The following is an 18591-nucleotide window of genomic DNA, read 5'->3' on the forward strand; positions in this document are numbered from 1 at the left end:
CTAATGTTATCTCCTTCACCAGGTGATAATTCAATTCTGTTGGCAGAAAGCAGCGCCAGGTTGTAGAGAAGCAAATGAGAAGAGCAATAGGCAGAGGGCATCTCAGATTCATTGGAGGCAGCACTCCCCCAAAGGGGGAGGCAAGTAAAAAACATGGTTCCGGACAGAAGGTTTTGCAGACAGGTTCCCTGAGGCTGTTGCTGCCCAGACCCAGGCTGGGATTCTTAGTGAGCCAGACCAAAGCTGATATTTGGAGAAGCCAAAGGAATTTGCCCAGAAAAATCTCTATTCTGCAGGACCATAAGAAATGCTTTGAGGGTTGTGTTTTCACTCTCATTTTAATTGGCACAGTTGGATTCAAACATTGAAATTAGAAAGCGAAGCCTATAGCTCCTGCTTTTTTCATAAATGCATACATTTCTTGTAAATATTTGTGGGAAAATAAACAGTGTCTGCTTGCAGATGTGCCTGGCAGTAGGCGCCTGAGCAAATTATTTAACCCTTCACAAGCGAGGCTTCTTTTTATCCTCTATAAAATAGAATAAACATTTGCCCTCCCCCTGTCTGCCCTTTCACAAAAACCCAGCACACATCATAGTGTTCTTCAAGCTGTGTTTGCCCACCTGGGAGCTGCCCACTAAGCCTGACAGTGATGCTACCTGGTCACTCCCAGTCTTTGCCATCCTGACTGAGCCTCGCTCATTCACAATCTTACTTCGTTTGGCTGCCCCGTCCATTTGTTCCCCTGTGTCCTCTGGAGTAGAGTGAGCTCCAGAGGACCAGCCATGGAGTTCTGAACCTGTCTTTCTGGGGGGGAAGAGCAAAGTGAGGCAGCAGCTGTGTGAGTCCCAGGGCCTCATGCCAACTTGTGTCCAAAGCAGCAGACTGGGTCCAGGCAAGGCCATGTCGCCTGGCTGGCTATGTTCTCCTCAGTACATTCCAAGTCCCTGCACTTTGGGCACAGCCACAAGAGGTGACTCCAGACGCAAGCTCAGAAGCCTCCTCTTGCATCGGTTTGACTCAGAAATGGGCCCACCATCCCATGGGGTGCTTTCCAAGCTGTCTCAACTATAGCAACAGGAGTTTAGACTTGGAAGCCAGAAACAACTCTGGGTTCAAATCCCAGCTCTGCCACCACTGCATACAGCTCCATGATCTTGAATGAGTCACTCAACCTCAAATGAAGGATAGAGTCTACCTACCTTACAGGTATTTGCGAAAATTAAAGATCAGGTGTGAAAAACACAAAACACTGCCCAGCATGTAATCGATGGAATTCATCGTAAGAATAGATGAGGGTTATATTATTTCTAAATGTGACAGTAATTTGTCTGCAAAATCTCTGATAACCTCTTTAAAATATTTATATTCAAATTGATAAATCAGGGAAGAAGGGAGTGAGAGAATATTTCCTTCCCCATCTCTGTCTTTTCTTAAAAATAATGCCATATATATATATATATATATATATATATACACATTTATGAATTTGTCTCCATTCCCTCCTTCACCTTTCTGTGCCCTTTCTGTTCTTCATGTTTCCATAGCAACCTGGCCTCTTCCTGCCCTTACAACCACAGAACCATCTAGTGAGTACAGAGCTGAGCTGCCTCTGGCCAGATTGCTGCTTGTTGCAGGTTCTACTTGTGGGTCACAGTACCGCCCATGGTTTTCCTTGTATTAAAGCAAGTTGTGAATGCATGGTGGCTCCTCACCTAGTGTGGTTTCCTAAGCATGCTGTGTGTGTGGCCAAGAGAGCACACCCAGACTCATCCAAAGAACTGGGTGACTATTTAAAGAATGCTCTGTGCATGAGGATACTTCTCCAAATTTACCCTCCAGTTAAAATTCAGAAAAGGCTTAGGGAAATGCTGGTGAGACCAAAGAACAGCATCTCTTCCCAGCTTTTGTTGCCCCTCCCCCCCGAGATGCGTACACACACACCCACACAGAGACCGTCATATAGAAGTAGCTAAAAGACATACAACGAGCGAACGAATAGGAGAAAATGGCTATTTGGGGAAAGGCAGAGGCTGAAGCAAAGAAGGAAGGAATGTCTGCATCCTGACAGCCTGCCCTTCTTTGTCTTGCACAGTCGAGGAACTGTGTACACAGATGACAAGTGGGAAGGAGGCACTTCCAGCCCCTTGCAGGCCTCCTTAGTGCGAGAAAAATCACGGCCCGAAAGCATAACCAGGATTGCTGAAGTTTGTATGCTGAGAATCCAGATGAAAGTTCTGGAATTCAGACCAGACTGTGTCATCTTTTCCGTCATGGAAAACATTACACTTCATCACAACCATAACATGTTCCAAGCTAGTCTTTATAATGCTCTAATGAAGCGAGCTTGTGGGTTAGGCTTCAAATCCCCTGATAAAACAGCTGGAGCTGTGTGTGTGTGTGTGTGTGTGTGTGTGTGTGTGTGTGTGTGTCTCCTTTGCTGTGTGAGAGTTTTAGATTTTATAATATTTCTGAGCACACTGAGAAAATGGCATGCAGCCCACTGAGCAGGAGGGGTCAGAGTGCACAGGCAGACAGCAGGTATGCACAGTACAGCCCCCGCTCTCTGGGCCAGAGTTTCCAATACAAAGTCTAACAGAAAATAAAAGAGTGTCCTGGTTCTGTGTGTTGCATGAAATGGTTCTCTTTTCTACTGCAACACACAGCTACGGGTCTGCTTTCTTGGTGTTTTTTTCCGTGTGTGCTGCAGTGAATTTTAATTCCTGATGCTTTTGAGGTCTCATTTTGCCAGCAGAGCAGAGCGAGTGACAAGAACGGTGCTCACATGGTTTTAATTCAGATGATGGGTTTCTGCACTTGGAAAAGGAATGCGACTAACAGCACCCTTTCTCCTCCTAACAACGATGTCCCTGTCCTTTCTAGCCCAGGCGCAGTGCACGTGCCTGGCGCAGCAAGAGAAGGCTGCCTCGCGCATTTGCACAACTCATGTCACATCTAAGGTGTCTCACCATAGTGGCCTTCTCTGGAAGTAAAATACAACCTTGGGTCCAAATTTTTTCTTAAGGAAGAATAAGGTGTTTGTCCCTGACATAGATTTAATCTGTAAACATCAGGCATTTCTGCCCACAGAAAAAGTGCTTAGTAGTGACATCCACAGAGAAGAAAGTCTGAGTCTTGAATTTTGAACCACTTGACTGCTGACCCAAATCATAGGTCCCGGTGGATAGTGAGACAAAGGAAATACAGTCACAATTGGACAGCAGCCTGTTTGTAGCATGAACGTATTCCTCACCGGGGAGGCAAGATGTAGCACAGGTGAGCTGCGGTGGAACTAACAGCACAGCAACTAGAAGCATACAAAAATCCATCAGTCAGCAGTCAGTCAGTATGGTTGAAAATAAATGTCTCCTATTTTCACAGGTGTGTGTGTGCGTTGATCTATTTATAATTACTAATGAATGAAGGTATTCTAAATAAAGCCTAAGGATGAACTTGTCAGCTGTATCAATTCCTGCGGGGCACTGATGGTTGGCATGCGCCAGAACCTGTGCACCGTCAGACAGTAGGAAGCACACGTGACAGCACTTCACAGTGGCAAGGGAACCTGTGGCTTGGTCGAAGCACTTCTCTGGAATTACTTCTAAACAGTGCTGTTCTTCGGACAGAGGGGTATCTCCACCTCCCTTCATGGCCCTTCTTCTCTCTTAGCTTCCATTGGCAGTAGCCAAATATTCCCTTGGCCTATGAAAGTTGAGGTGGGAAACCCAAAATGCCTTTGACAAAGCAAGGTCATTCATGTCATCTTTAAGTAACAAATTGGGGTGTAAACACAACATAGGACAAAAAGGACTGTTGATAAATCCCAACAAGAAAACAATTTTTTATTGTAAACATCAAAACATGTCTTATTAATGCAGCCACAGTTCTGAAGACATAACTGTACCCACAAATACCCAAGCACTTATTTAATCAAACCCTTAGCCCCTTCAGTCAGAGGTCTAGTTTCTCTTGTTTACCACCCACAGAGCCTTCATCTCAGCCACCAGAGGGAAACCTCGCTCCTTTCTGCACCGACCTCTCCCTTTATGTGTCTCAACCCAGCATTTCCCCCCCCCGACCTCTGGGTAACACCGGTAGACGAGTGGGGAAGTGAGAAAAGATCCTCAGGGCCACCTTCTCCGGCTTGTACTCACCAAATCTCTTCCAGCCCATGCCCCCTCTCTTTGTTGCACCAAAGGAAACAAAGTGACTTTTCTTCATGTGATGTCATATCCTGTTCCTACAGAGCACACAGTCTGCGCCTGAGAGATCGTGGGACTTTCCGTTCAGGACCCATGTTGTTTCATTGCCATTATTTCCCAAGGATGCTGAGACACTCTGGAATCTGAATAATAACTTGCTTTTTTCTTTTCCTTCAACAGTCTCCTGGATGGACTTTGAATTCTGGGTCCTGACAAAAACACCTCCCTATTTTAAAACAAGTTTCCATGCTCCCCGATGTGTTATTAATATGCAGTGTTTTAGCTGTATCTAATGCTTCTTGGTGTTAACCAAATGCTCTTTACGATTTGTTATCCTCCTATTTCTGGGCGGTTTTACTGTCCTCCCAATGTTTCCTATATATGCTGCTAATTTAATTTGATTTCTCCTTTTATTTAGTCTGTGATTTTGTTGTTGATTTTTCTCCCTGCCCATTGTTTACATCAGTTTTTAATTTTTTTGTATTTTCCATGTGACCTTCTCCACTTTCCTTTCAACCAATCATGTGCGTGCGTATCATGTGACTTTGTCATGTGGCTTGCATGGTGCTGATGATGTCGTCCACGCTGGTGAACAGAAGGTAAAACTCTTTGTTCTGATAAGTGAAATAAATCTGGGACCACAACCTGGAACCTAGGGCCCACTCGTTTCTTCCTGTCTTGGATTTCCTAAGCCAAGCCATTTGCGAGAGTTCCTCTTGTTCTCAGGTCATGTGCAGAATTCCTCATTCTTTGTGGCCTTCACATGACACTTTGATATCATGACAGCCTTTGGCTTAATATGTTGCTTTAAGAAATGTGGCTGTGCAAATTGCTACCTACAGTAAAACCAGTGAGCCACAGCACAATTTGCAAACTTGAATTTTTACCAGATAGTTCATGAAAATTATTTCCCAGAAAAGAGTTTCGTAAATTAGCTTTATAGCATTGTTGTTTAATTGTATCCAGCAGTTCTAAAAACCAGCATCGCTCTAAAATGTGTCGTATTTCCATGAAAATGTGAAAATATATCTGTTCACAGCATCAAAACATGACAGTGAGAAATCTTTCAGTGGCACAGGCTGTATTTTCTGGAAACCAATGAGAGTGCTTCATTAAATTCATGCTGACTGAGGGTTTTCTGAAACGAGGGACTTACGAATTTTGAATTAGACCGGTTTGGCTGTGATTTCTCAAGTGTCACTTTTCAAGAGTGACCCTCTCCGGGGCAGGGGAGAAAACCAAATGCCTCCTGGTAATGACCGTGACCGGAGGTCTCCCTGTCACCAAGAAACACATGATTGACCCTTGCAGCAAAGGAGATAAAATTATAGCCTAATTAAGTGCATAGCAGTCACAAAATAATTAGTTAATGTTTTGACTGTTCCAACGTTGTGAAAATATTTCATGCGTACCATAAAGAGAAAAGGAAGCCTCTACTCACAGCTTTCCCCAGTAAAAGCAAACACCTATTCACAACCTGCCCTGGGAGTCACATCTGTTCTGTTCTCTTCTAACTGAAAAAATTTTACTTCAAATCACAACCTGAGACGCGCACAGGCGGCACTGATCACAGCAGCGAAACTAACACCAATAACCGCCCAGTGCACCCCTGCATGCAAGGGGTCCCCCATTTGACCTCACTTCTCTGAAAACTGATTGGGCGACATCCACAGGAACAAAACCACCGACTGCTTGTCGCGCATGTTCTTTGCTCCTGGTCTGTCCTTCCGTGGCGTGCTCCCCACGTGTGTGAGCCTGTGTGTATTCCTCCTGTTCACCCTCCGCACTGACCACCTCTGAGGACTTCGGCACTCTAGGTATGGCCACTGTGTCCTGATTTAGTCCCATTTACACCTGGACTCCTAGAAAGAGGTCTTGATCAGAACTGTCCTTATTTCCAAAAAGAAGATGTTCGATGTTCACATTGTATGAAATTAAGTAGGAATGCACCCAAAGCAGGAAAATAGCTTATCATATCTTTGACCTACTTTTAAAAGCATCCTAATCTGTGAGTCTTAGGGCAGGGAATGTTGGGAGCCTAGGCTCTTCTTAACCCGGAGCCCACCCCAGATACTGCGGTGACTGCTCAGAGGCTGGTGGGCTGGGGCAAAGCCTGGACCTTCCCCTAAAATCTTAAGTGTAAACTGATGTTGGGTTGAAGCCTATTAGTCTCTCTTTTAAAAACAAGTTTGGTCATTTCTGTGCAATGCTATAATTCAGAACGGAACAAAACACAGTGTTAATAAGGTAGAAACTAATTTACAGCTCCGAGGAGAGATCTCTACCAGGCTTTTTAAGAAAGGGAAGATACATTTGAAGATGTTTCCTGCAGTTGCCCTAGAAACACACATTAGCAGAGGTCTTAGCTGTCAGTAAAAAATGTTGCCAGTACTGAAAGTTCACTGAGAGCCTGCAGCATTCCAAAGCATGATTACCTCCCCTCCCCCCACCCCATCAAACCACAGCCCTGGCTGTGACAGACCCTGCCTTGCCAGTTGCAAAGGGGCTGTGATTCAGATGAGCGGCAAGCAGCAGGAAATGGTTTTTAATAATAAAACTGAAAGGAATGGAGAAATCAGAGCAAATAAAATTTACAGGAGAGAGAAGTAAAGCTTGGATAAAGGCAAGTGTTCCCTCCCTTCTCTGGGCATTAGTAAGGGTTTAAGGTGAGTGGGGCCTAAATGAGGAAGGCTTCAGTGAGTGGGTGTCTTCCTCCTGGCGGTGGCTTGTGCACCCAACAACTGATGAAATCCAGTGTTCCCTGTTCACTACACCCCCCAGAAAACCGCATGGGGTACACGTAACATGTGCTGGATGACCTGTGCCCGCAGATTCCCAACCACAGTGGTCACTAAGCCCAGCAGCACTGAGCTAGAAGGAGGGAGGTGGAAACTGGCGTGGCACCGCACCCCAGAGTCACTTGGCCCCTGAGCCTCCAGAGCCTTGCGTGTAGGGTTCATGACAAAGAAACTTCAGCACCTGTCCAGAGAGCCCAGGTGTGGGTTGCTGTGGTGCGCTAAATTGCCCGCTCCGCAGAAGTTTATTTCTACCACAGCATGTGTAACTGCAGCACCTACTTCCTCCACTGACTCCAAGTGGCTGAGGAATCTGTAAATGGGACCCCCTCCCCCACCAGCATGTGTGTGATGAGGAGCCCTGCACCCCCCTGTCAGTGTGCTGCATGTCGGAGCATGGACCCCTCCCCACCCTTTCATAATGATCTTTTTTTTTATTTAGCTACTGACACTGACTTGTACTAGGACATGCTGATTCTGATGAACTAAACTCTTAACACCCACGCTTCCTTCTTAGATTGAAAACATCACTAACCACCCCTTCCACTCCTTCCTTTATTTTTTACAGCTGTGTGTCTGGATGGCCCCGGTCTCTGGCAGGTCGACATAGACTTTGCACCAGGGGTCTGCCCTCCTTGCCTTTATTGTTAATGATTGCCGCACAGGTGGTTACAGGGTAGAGCGTTAGCATGAGGCACCTCGAACAGCAAGGCAGTGACAGGTATCAGCCCAAATCCTCTAAGCAGGGTCCAAGCTATGGAAGGTTCCATGTTCCCGGGGGGTTTATTGGCATGAGGTGCCCCCCAGGGAGGCGCCCCCTTGTGGCCTGGGAAGTGGGGGCCAAGTTAATTGTTGGCGATAGCAGTTACTTCTGTCAGAATTTCCTCAGCCTGGATCAGGCCCATAACCCCAGGCCATCCTTGTGGTTAGATTTTCTTTCTCTGATGATGAAACAACGATAATCGATCAATTAATCTGTTGGTATTTTTATGACAACCATGAGAAGGGAACTGGTATTTTTGTGGTCTAGTTCGTCAGAGTTCATTTGTTATTGGTTAATTTGTGTTTGCTGCTGCCATTCTGCTCCCCACCATTCCCCCAGCACACACTCACATCCATAATTCCTGGGAAAACTAGGGCTGGAAGGGACTGGTGAACTAGACGCCTCCATGATCTCGGCCACAGAGAGCTAAGCATCCTTTCTCTGCAAAAGTGAGGCACTGGCCAAGCCCACAGCCACCATTCTGTACCCCAGCCTTCCCTAGAGCCAGACACTCAGACAGCAGAGGGCCAGGTCACACTCGCATAAGAAGACCCTTAACAATGAAGAGAAAAGAGCTCAGAAGAGTTACTGGTTGAGTGAGTGTGCTTGACTCCTAAGACTTGACTTGGGGAAGCAATGCTTAAGACAATTGATTCCCGTGTAGGCACGGTCAGCCGCTCTTTGGGACTGTCAGAAAGTCCCCCTAGAATAGCAGTGTGGGTGGGAAAAGGGGCATCAGGAGAGTTGGAGGGTCCAAGAGCGTACAGAGCTTAGATTGCACTAGGTTCCCTTGTTTGGCATTGAGGGCAAAGGGCTGGGTCTGGAAGGCTAGTGTCTAAATCCTAATCCCATACATAATTTGCTGATACCCTGAAGACAAGTCAAACCTCTAACCTCTTAATGTAATTATAAATGTTCCTGAGTTGGGAAAATCAAATATGCTTCATATTTGAACAGCTAAATCATACATTTTGGACTTTTTAAAACAATCAAAAGGCATACACAAGTTTCAAGTTGCTTCTAAGAAATAATGAACAAGAGGGAATAGGAGGTAGAATAAAGCAAAGGAACAGTAATTTTAATGCCAGACAGTCCCATTTGGTAGAAAGAGAGAAAGATTCTAATGCAGCCCCTACATCCATCATTGGTATATTCCCAGGTGCCCCACACTGGGGGAGAGAGCAAAGTGGATGAAGGCAGATCCAAGTCGGCCCATGCTTTGTCCCGGTGCCTGGTGGCACCTTATCGTTTCACTCAGAAGATATAACTCCTGGTACTTGAGCTTGTTTCAGGGAGACGTAGTTACTGTTTCCCTTCTAAAATTCACAAATGCCCTGGGATTGCTCCAGTGTCTGTTGTGGAATTCAGATGCCCAGCAGTAGTTTTCTGACCTGAGAGCTTCTGCTGATGATGGGAAGGACATGAAGCAGACCTTGATTTTAGGGCATAGTAACACAGTAATTACGAAGAAGAACTGACCATCTGCATGGCCAGAAATACACATTTCAAGTACAGTTTCTAAGGGGAATTCAGAGGACCTGCCTGTAATATTTCTGACTATATGTGGTCTCTATGGTACATTCTTCTTTTCTTGCAAACATGATTCACATCCTTCTAGAAAATAACAGAGCTGCTTAATATTTCATACTTGTTATTGGCAATGTTTATTTTTAAGGTACTGCTGTTGTAATCTTTACATAAAATATTTGGGGAAAAATATGACTGATGGCTGAAGCTGAACTCAGAGGGTGTAATTAACCCCAGGGGTTTCCCTGGAGCAACCTGCCTATTGCTGCTGAATTGCAAACCAGCATTTATAAATAATTACAATATTGGTTTTGCTGAAATTACCCATAATGATTTCAATCAGAGCAGCCATCTCAGAACAGAGCGCACATGGGGGCCCTCTGAGTAGCCCCCTGTGCCGTGCGCACTGGACAGCACCGAGCCCCCCGACTGCCGCAGTCCCCAACCCTCCCATCCCTGTCCTCGCGGGGCGTGGCTAGAGACTTCTTACTGCAGAGAGCTCGGGAAAGTATCTTCCTTCCTTATCTAATGATTAAAAAATGGCTGGCAGTAAACATTGGAAGATGCATAAGACAGTTGATTAAACAAATATCACTCTTTCCACATCTTTATGTGCTTACAGAAGTTTCATAGCCACAAAGCTGGTCAGCATCCCTGTGAGTTAGTTGACTATGTGCTTCCTTTAGAGATACTGTCACAGGAAGTATTATGTCTCTTTCTATACAAGGGCCCCGACCCAGTTTTAAAAATTGATTTTAACTCAGTTTTTTCAGTTGGCAAACAAAACCTTGTCTTATTCACCTTTGAAACTCCAAAACCCAATAGCCTACCTCGTACCTAGTAGGTACTCAATATGCATTTGTTGAACAATTCATATTTAAATCACCCTAAATGACATGCTTGAATAATATATGATATAAAATACTTTAAATTCTATGAGAATGTAATACATATCACAGTGACATGGTTATCACTCAAATAAAATGATAGCAAGTCAGAGCATTCTAACTTTGGTAAATGTCACAGCTGTGTTCTAACTGTGGTGGTGTTTCTACCGGTTTCTCTGGAGTCACAGAGAAACTTCTTTTGTATTTTTGTCAAACGTTTGTATATTTTTTCAAACAAATTCAAAGATAACAGAGCACCTTCATCAGGGCTGTTGGTTCCCACAGGAACCCCTTGGCAGGATTTTTATTCATGTCTTTGAAGTGACTTGGGGTCCCTTTTCAAAGATAAGACTTTGGGGGATAACTAAGACTCTTAAAACAATTTTTAAAAAATAAAAGGACAACTCTGTGCCTGAGAAACATAAAATTGTTGGTTTGGAGTTCTTTTCCCTAAAAGGGCATGAATGTTATATATTTTGTGCTCTTTTACAGTGTTATAAAAATAGCCACGGCAGTCCTGATAGTGCGTCCTGGGGCAGAGACCTGTCCAAGGCAGCAGATGCCCGGGACCCGCTGTAGCTCCCTTAGCATTCAGGGCAAAGCGATCCTCACAAGTGTCAGAGGACGCTCCTCTTCCACATAAACGCCCCCCCCCCGCCCCCTCGCGGAGCAGGGTTTCCCACGTTAGGCAATGTGCACTCAGCTGGGAACCCACGCTGCTCAAATCTGAGAGGGAGTAGTGGGCATGGTGCCCGCACCGAAGCACCATTTGATGAATCCCTGTTTCTCTTCCGAGGAAGGAAAGGCTGGGGAAGGCCAGTCCTTGGCTGGTGGGTGTGTCACGAGGACCCCTCCTTCCCTCCTTCCCTCCTTCCATCACAGGGTCAGTGCTGGGATCTGAATACAGACATTGCGATGGTGAGTGTCCATCCCCATTCAGGCTCCGGTCCCCAGCCAGCCCGGTCTGCCTGGGCCTAGGACGTGGTATCCTCGCACTTAGAAAGCCCCAGCTACCCAGGGTGAGTTGGTCAGGCCACTCAGCCAGAGAGTAGAAGCCCCACCGCTCCTCCTACCTCCATTTGTTCCGCATCGGTGAGCTGCACAGACCTGGCCCACTCTGAAACTCCATTCCGAGTTTGTCCTTCGCACTGGACGTTCATGGTGATAGAGGGCCCAACTGAGTTACCATCTGAGATTTAGAATGGTCCAAAGGAGTTTGAAAAGGGTACATGCCTTGGCACTGTGTAAACCAACTGTCTAAGTATCTTCCAGGGGGACCAGTGGCTACATAGTGGTGTATAAACAGGACAAGTCTTTACCTGAAGCCCTTTTATCTTTTTTATTCTTGTTGGCACCCCCAACGCCCACCTTGTCTTTTGCCTTAATTACTGGTTGAAGAAAACAAATAACAACATCGAGGTTATGCATCTTCACTGTTGTAGTGTTTATTTGTGCTCATTACTGCTACTTCTCAAGCCTAAATGTGCACACTGATTACCATGGGATCTTGTTAAGGTAGAGTCTGCATTTCTAACAGGCTCCCAGGTGACGCGCTCGCTGCCGAGCCAGGCTGAGTGTCAGGGCGCTCCATTAGCTTTCTCTCTGGTTTTTCTCTGTCTTAGAGGAAGAGCAGGACACAGGGCCATTTTGAGGTTCCCAGAGTGGCTGATGAGGAGAGTAGGCTGGACTGGCCCTGCCAGCCGCCTTCTCGTAAGTGGCCAAAGGTACACTTTTGTCCAAGACCTAATGGCAAGTCTTTTCTGGCTCTTGTCACAAGTCTGTGATTCCGTGGTCCAGAGTACGAGCCAGGACAACACACCTAGCTGGTGACGGTTGAGAGGCTCTCCCGAATGTTCTCTCTGAGGCCATAGAATCAATTCAGAGATGGCTCCCGCAGGAAGTACAGGGCTCCCAAGTGCGTTAAATCTTCATTTTAACTTTTTGTATCGGATGTTTTCTTACCCCATTGCTTCCTGCATATACTAATGAGATAGCTTCTCTAGAAATAAATCAGCGTCTTACTCTGAAGAGCCATCCCAGCCCCTGTAGTCTGACACAAGATGAGCTCATCTTCCCTCTCAATCCTGGACTCGGGGTGCCACAAGCGCAGCACACACCGCCATTAAAGGGAAACAGCAACTTTTTTTTTCTGCTGGGAAATGCTGAAGACACCTTTTCTCTCCCTCTCTTCACTAAGAAAAAGACTTTAATGATTATTATCTTAATCCAAGGTGTCGGGGATTTTCTCTTAGTCCGTTGAGCCCTAAGTGCAGGATTACTTGCAAGAAGCTTGCCTGTGGCAAATTGCACTTTGTTTAATTACAGCCGGAAACTAGGATTATTTTTAATGAACCTAAGTTCTACCACTTAGATATCCAGGGGAGAAACTGGGATGCTTTGAAAGATTGTTGTGTGCATGTAAGTTTTCTCCTTAACTCCTTCCATTTTCCCATATTTCAGGTTATTTCTCAAAACAGCAAGTTTATAAAAGTTAAATCTTCAGTTGTAATAGCAGAGCAGCTTGAAGAAAATGCAAGTACCAGTGAGAGATAGGAGAAAAAAACAGCCTATTTTTAGTATGGTGAAAGGACTGTACTTCCAGGGAGGGTGTTTCCCAAAATGTGTTAAGATTGGGCTCAGTCTGAGACATGTAACCAGGATCCAGAGTTTTGTACTTACTACTTTTTAACCATTTGAATTCCTGAGGTAGCAAAAGACTCCAGCCCCACCCCACCACTACATCCCACTCTGATGGACTGGGTTCTCATTTTGTGGAGGAAAATGTCATTTGCATGAACTGGCTGTTTCAGGGGAACCCAGCGCTCCTAAGCTTGAAGGGCAGATGGGAGAGGATGGCAACTCCATTAAGGTGAACTTGATCAAGCAGGACGACGGCGGCTCCCCCATCAGGCACTACCTGGTCAGGTACCGCACGGTGAGTACCTCGTTCCCCTCTGATCGCCCCTGCCCCTGTACCCCCAACACCCACCTTGTTGTGGCAACAATACGCAAAGCCCAGGCCAGGAGTGGGGGGTGCTGTCACTCTGTGCCTTGGGCCTTGGTCAGGGTTTTAAATCTCCACACCAATGTGCAGCCTTTGTGGACTAACGTCCACGCTGGGAGCATTTAAAAACCTCTGCTGACAAACTCATACCATGACTGATTTTTCTGCTTTTTGAACTCTTGTAGGAAGTTATTTTGCTATTACCCAGTACTTTTTGCAAATAACATACTGATATCTAATAATCGCTACCTTACAGGCAAGGTACTATGATTACAAGCTTTTTCTCTCCAGAAGACCCCTATGAAGTAGGTTGTTGCCACTTTACAAAGGAAGAAAGGGCCTTATGGCAGCCAGTAAGAGCCTGATCTCACACAGCTGGGCCAGCCAGGCGGGGGAATCCAGGTCTGTCTGATTGAAGAGACTGGGCTTATTCCCTCACCTGCTCTTTACCCCCACCTGAGCTGTTCCAATCTTGCTAACAATGAACTTGGCCCTAAGCTTTTTTATTCCTGGTTGGCTCACCACCCATCTAAGATTGCTATCATTACACCTTTTATCCCCAACCCCCGGCTGAGAATCCATCTCTCCCTTTTTGGTTTTAAAATGACACTTGACCATTGCCAACCACAACCAATTGCTGGGAGATTGAGAGGCAGTGTCTGGGCACTGGGAATAGTCTATGGCTGGGGTTTCTTACCAGTAGGAAACAATAAGCCACAGAGCAGTTGTCTTTCTTCAAACAGCCCCCAAGAAGGCATTTTCCAGGAGGTTGACGTGTTCCCGCTCTGCCTTTTGATCAGCCCCTGTTGAAGTGAAGTGTGAGCCCTTACCTTGTTAGGCTCACAGAGAGTCAGCGCGGTACGGATCCCTACAGGCCACGCTTCTCAGCTGCCGGACAGACCTGTCAATCCGCTTAGCCCTTTCCCACTTAATTGCAGAGCCAGGAGAGAGATGACGTGGGAGGAAGAGCCACAGCTGACCTCCCTTAGGCCCAGCCCAGAGGCAACAGTGCCTGAGAGGCTTCCTCTCTGTGGAGTAGAAGCCAGGACTGGAAGTGGACAGTGCCGTAGGATAGGATGCCCTGCCTGTTGTCACATGGATGTGGCTGGGACAGACACAGAATCCAGTTCCCACTTCACTGCTTACCAGCATGTGACCCGAATACATCATCCAATCTTCCAAAACCTCCATTTCTCCTTTTGTAAAATGGGAACAAAATAGCTTATCAGGCTGTTATAGAGATTAGTTATCATACATACCAACAACCTGAAATATGCCTGACCCTTGGATACCTCTCTACACAGTAAATATAGTAATTACTGCTAAGATGCTAGCTAGGGCTGGGAACACCTCCCATCAGAGGCCACCTCAGTGTCAGTTTCCAGAAGAGTCAGTGTGGCTATGCCAAGCAGGTCTGAGTTAGAAAGATAAGTGAAGCAAACACTGAGGTATGTTAGATTTCAACAACCTTGAACTTCCTCTCTCTACCACTTCAAAAACTCAATGTTTGCCAAATATTATTATTATTACTATATATTAATATGTATTATGTAACATAATGATTGCTTTATTAAATACTTGCTTTATATTCTGGTTGTCTCTTTTGTAATGATGTTTGCCAAGGAAAATGCTTTTAAGAGAAATTGGAAAAAGACAGCTAAATTTCTTTGTTTTAAATTAAAAAGGAGCCACATGTTGGTATATTACAAGCTAACTTACAGCATAGTCCACTTCCTGGTTACACACTAAAGAAGCTAGCATTCCCCTCCAGTATCTCCCCACGATGGTCATGGCCGTGCATGGCCGTGCCACCTGCCTAAAGGCAGGTCTTTGGCTGATACAAATCATTTTGCCTGGAAAGACGGCTTTGCTCTAAGGTTACTCTTCCTCCAGCCTCAGCCACGGACTGCACTGCCTTCCAGGTGACACTGATGGTGTGCACTGCTCTTCCGAGGAGAGGCCCATCATGTAGCAAAAACATTGATGAAAGCTTTTTGTGTGCCCAGCCCACACCTCTCCAAAGACTGTGGAGGTGGGCCGAGTGAGCAACTGTGAAACCATCTGAAGACTTCTCAGGAACTCTGCCAACTTCCTTCCATGCTGTCGTGTTAGGAGGTGGTCGCCTACAGATGGCTTGATGAACTTCTGCTCATAACACACTCATTGGTGAATGTGTGGGATATGACTGGAAAGAGTATTTGGTGAGAAAAAGGGGCACCTATAACTCCAGCTGCAAATTTTGCCCCGTGCAGTTCTCTGATAAGCTGAACATACCTTCCTTGTGGGCAGTCTGAATGCCCCAATGTTGGGCCTGACAGCAAAGTTTACACCTGAGACACCTCCAGCTGCAGCTGTAGAGACTGAATTACATTTCATGGAATAGAAAAATCTAATTCAGTTCAACAGATGTTTGTTGAGCTCCCTGCTATGAAAAGCATAAATCGCTGCTTTGGAGGCCACATGCGCTTGGCCCTAAACAAGACTGCCTCCCACTTTCCTGTCATCAGGTTTAGTAGGGGCCTGACAAAACCCTTGCAGGCTTGTTGTGAGATATCATGAGAAAATGTGTGGAAAGCCTTCAATATAGTGCCTGGCGCATAATAGGTGCTCAATAAATGGTAGTTTTTGTTTTTAATAAAACTGGAATCAATGCAGAGTTTCTGTGTCTAGGAGGTAACTCACACACCTGAGCAACATTCTGAATTCACACAAGCAACACATTTGCTTTATTACTTTTCTAGGATGTACTGATGCCAATGGGCTCCGCACTCCAGAGTGTAGCTTGGGGGATGGGCAGGGATGGGGCGTGGAAGAGTTGGCCCCATGTCACACTGGGATCTGCCACTGTCTGTATTTGCAAACATGTAAGGTTGACCCGCTGACCTACATCATTCTTAGGGCTTTTTCCGGCTGGTAAAGAATAAACACCACCGTCTTTCATTGGTTTTTATTTTTATTATTTTGCACCAATAGTTACTGACTCCCTTAAGTTCTTCCTGTTGGCTAGTCTTACCAGCATTTTCATCTAAAGCTTCCTTGTGTCTTGTGTCCTTCCTGCCGGTTTTTCCTAGCTTTCCTCCGAATGGAAACCAGAGATCAGGCTCCCATCCAGCAGCGACCACATCATGCTCAAGTCCCTGGACTGGAATGCTGATTATGAGGTCTACGTGGTGGCGGAGAACCAGCAGGGGAAGTCCAAGGCTGCTCATTTTATGTTCAAAACCTCGGCCCAGCCCACAGCCATCCCAGGTATGAGTGCCTCTGCTTTCTGTGAGTTTCGCGCTTTGAATTAATGCACAAGTGCTGCACCTCCTAATGTGCCTGAACAACCCCTGAAAACTCGCTTGCTTACAGCCATCCTCATGATTGGTTGCCCATGCAAAGCTTAGTTTTGCTTTGTACTTATCTGTGCAGTGGGTTGAGATGTACTGGACTTGCAGGAAGGCTTGGCCAAGCATCCTGTGCAAAGGTCCTGTGTCATTTGGCCTTGAAGGACTGATGCTAAACCAGTCCTTGAGACCCTTAAATGGGAAAAATCTCAGCTCCAGCCAAGCCTTGGAAGCTGGTTAAGTAAGCTTCCTTTTTGAGACCTTATCTGCCGTCTAACTTTTCATACAAGGACCATATAACTGTTTTTGAGCACTTTCTATCTGATGCTTGTTTACCTGCACAATCATGGTCCAAATCTCTTCTCTTTGGGGATCCCAAGAGAAGGAAGACATGGTGCCTAGTTAGTTCAAAATCTTTCCTGCCCAGGGTCTCTGAATTGAAACAAAGGTTAAATTGAACCACTTGAAACAAAACTAGCGGGAAAAGTAGATACTGGAAAATCCCATTCCTGAAAGACAGACAATCCAGTCTGCTAGGGATCATGACAGGAGCAGTTCTAGGAGAAGCAGGTCCATCTCAGGGAGGCAGGACCAATCTGAGTGCGGGAATAAAGTGAGAGTTCTGCTTTCTGGCTCAGCTACCTTGACAGGTCTCTGATGGCAGGTCCCCTCATTGATCAAATCCCTCACAGCAAACAGAGCTCTCCAACACCACTCTGCTTTTCCAGACCCGCCAAATGCCCTCCACTGCCAGGAGCGGTGGGCACAGGTCACATAGCCGCAGCCTTCTGGAGGGGTGCCATCACCTCTGCCATGTTCCAGCATGGTAGGAAGGGGCTCTTATCTCCCGGTGGTCTGGGTTTGGCCCCACCTGCCTGTCCTGTTAAGTGTTTCACTGGGATTTCAGCTCAGCTGTCACTATTGTTCCTCCCAGTGGAAGAGAGGCCAGGAAGGATGTGGGCTGTCTACAACAGGGCTGTCTGTGTGAAAGTGGGTTATTCAGGCAGCAACAAAATGAGATCAGTGTGTGATTCCCAGTGGTTGGTCGAGCATGAATGTGTGTGTCAGACGGATGTGTGGGGCCTCCAGAAGTTGGCAGGTGGGTCTGAAGCCACAGATCAGAGCATCGATTGGTCCTGCTCTCTGCATTGTCAGGGAGACCCCTTAGCACACACAGGATGAGTGTGTCACTGCTGGTACGACTCAGATGGTGAATGTTGAAGGCAAGGCAGTGGGTATGGCTACAGAAATGTTCTCACGACTGCATAATGGGACGCCCAATGGAGGTGGGCACGCCAGCCTTTGCCCTTTCTTTCTTGGCCTTCTTTGGTCAGTTTTTTTTTTCTCGAAATCTACAGTCTGGTGTGAGTGTCCAGATCAACTTGGCCTCTATGGGACACTGAGGAGCTGGGGGAGTGAGAGGCCTGAGTAACCCCTTTGCAGCGAGACAGATTCCCAATGGCATTTGTTTCCAGAGGTGAGACCCCCATCAGCAGATGGCGTGGACCTGCCGAGTTCACATGGTGGGTTTGGAGGAGTTGGGAGTGTGTGTGTCAGGCACAGAAATCCTGGGAAGACCTTGTCCTCCAGAGTCCTGCCCACTGGAAGTGTCAGAGTCCTTCCAGTTAATCTTCAGGAGCCCTCTTAACCCAGAGACGGTTTGAGGGGCTGCCTACCACACTAGGGGCTCTCCTACAAAGGTCTAAGAGGAGGTGGCTCTGGGCTGGGTTGGACTTAGCCAGCCATTGCATTTGGACCTGAGTCTGAAACCTCTGAATTGTATAAGAGATGCATTCATGTGGTCAGCAGGGTGGTAGAAGGTGAGGGGCACAGAACCAGAGTCTCTTTAATAGCACAGTGGGCAGGGGATTGGGCAACAGGAAGAAGAGTTCAATTTATGGTTGTAAAGGTAGCCCTTCTCCCACGCACAGTTTGCTCTACATGCTGCAGCGATCAAATGCATCCCTGCCACTATGTGTAAAAAGCTCTCGTGACTAGAAGGTTATGGGTGGGCTCATGGACTGTATCTAAGAGACCTCACCTTAGTCAGTGTGTAACACTCTCCTAATCAGACTTTTGTGTCT

At 46.3% G+C, this 18591-nt stretch overlaps 1 protein-coding gene across 24 annotated transcripts in view; it reads left to right on the top strand.

Moving 5' to 3' along the window:
- NCAM1 (neural cell adhesion molecule 1) overlaps positions 1 to 18591 on the top strand; it is a 355224-nt gene that overhangs the window by 321158 nt on the left and 15475 nt on the right. For 15 of the 24 annotated variants that reach the window (XM_037065610.1, XM_037065608.1, XM_037065609.1 and 12 more), the window contains 2 exons: positions 12985 to 13109; positions 16250 to 16427. In XM_037065610.1, coding sequence (XP_036921505.1) covers positions 12985 to 13109; positions 16250 to 16427 — 303 coding nt within the window. Of the gene's footprint in view, positions 1 to 167; positions 171 to 1547; positions 1590 to 4798; positions 4802 to 12984; positions 13110 to 16249; positions 16428 to 18591 lie in introns of all 24 variants that reach the window. The other 9 variants (XM_037065601.1, XM_037065603.1, XM_037065604.1 and 6 more) reach the window with 2 other exon arrangements.

Source organism: Sturnira hondurensis, unplaced genomic scaffold (assembly GCF_014824575.4).
Source record: "Sturnira hondurensis isolate 20B ecotype Veracruz unplaced genomic scaffold, ASM1482457v3 Scaffold0015793, whole genome shotgun sequence".
NCBI classification, from domain to species: Eukaryota; Metazoa; Chordata; class Mammalia; order Chiroptera; family Phyllostomidae; genus Sturnira; species Sturnira hondurensis.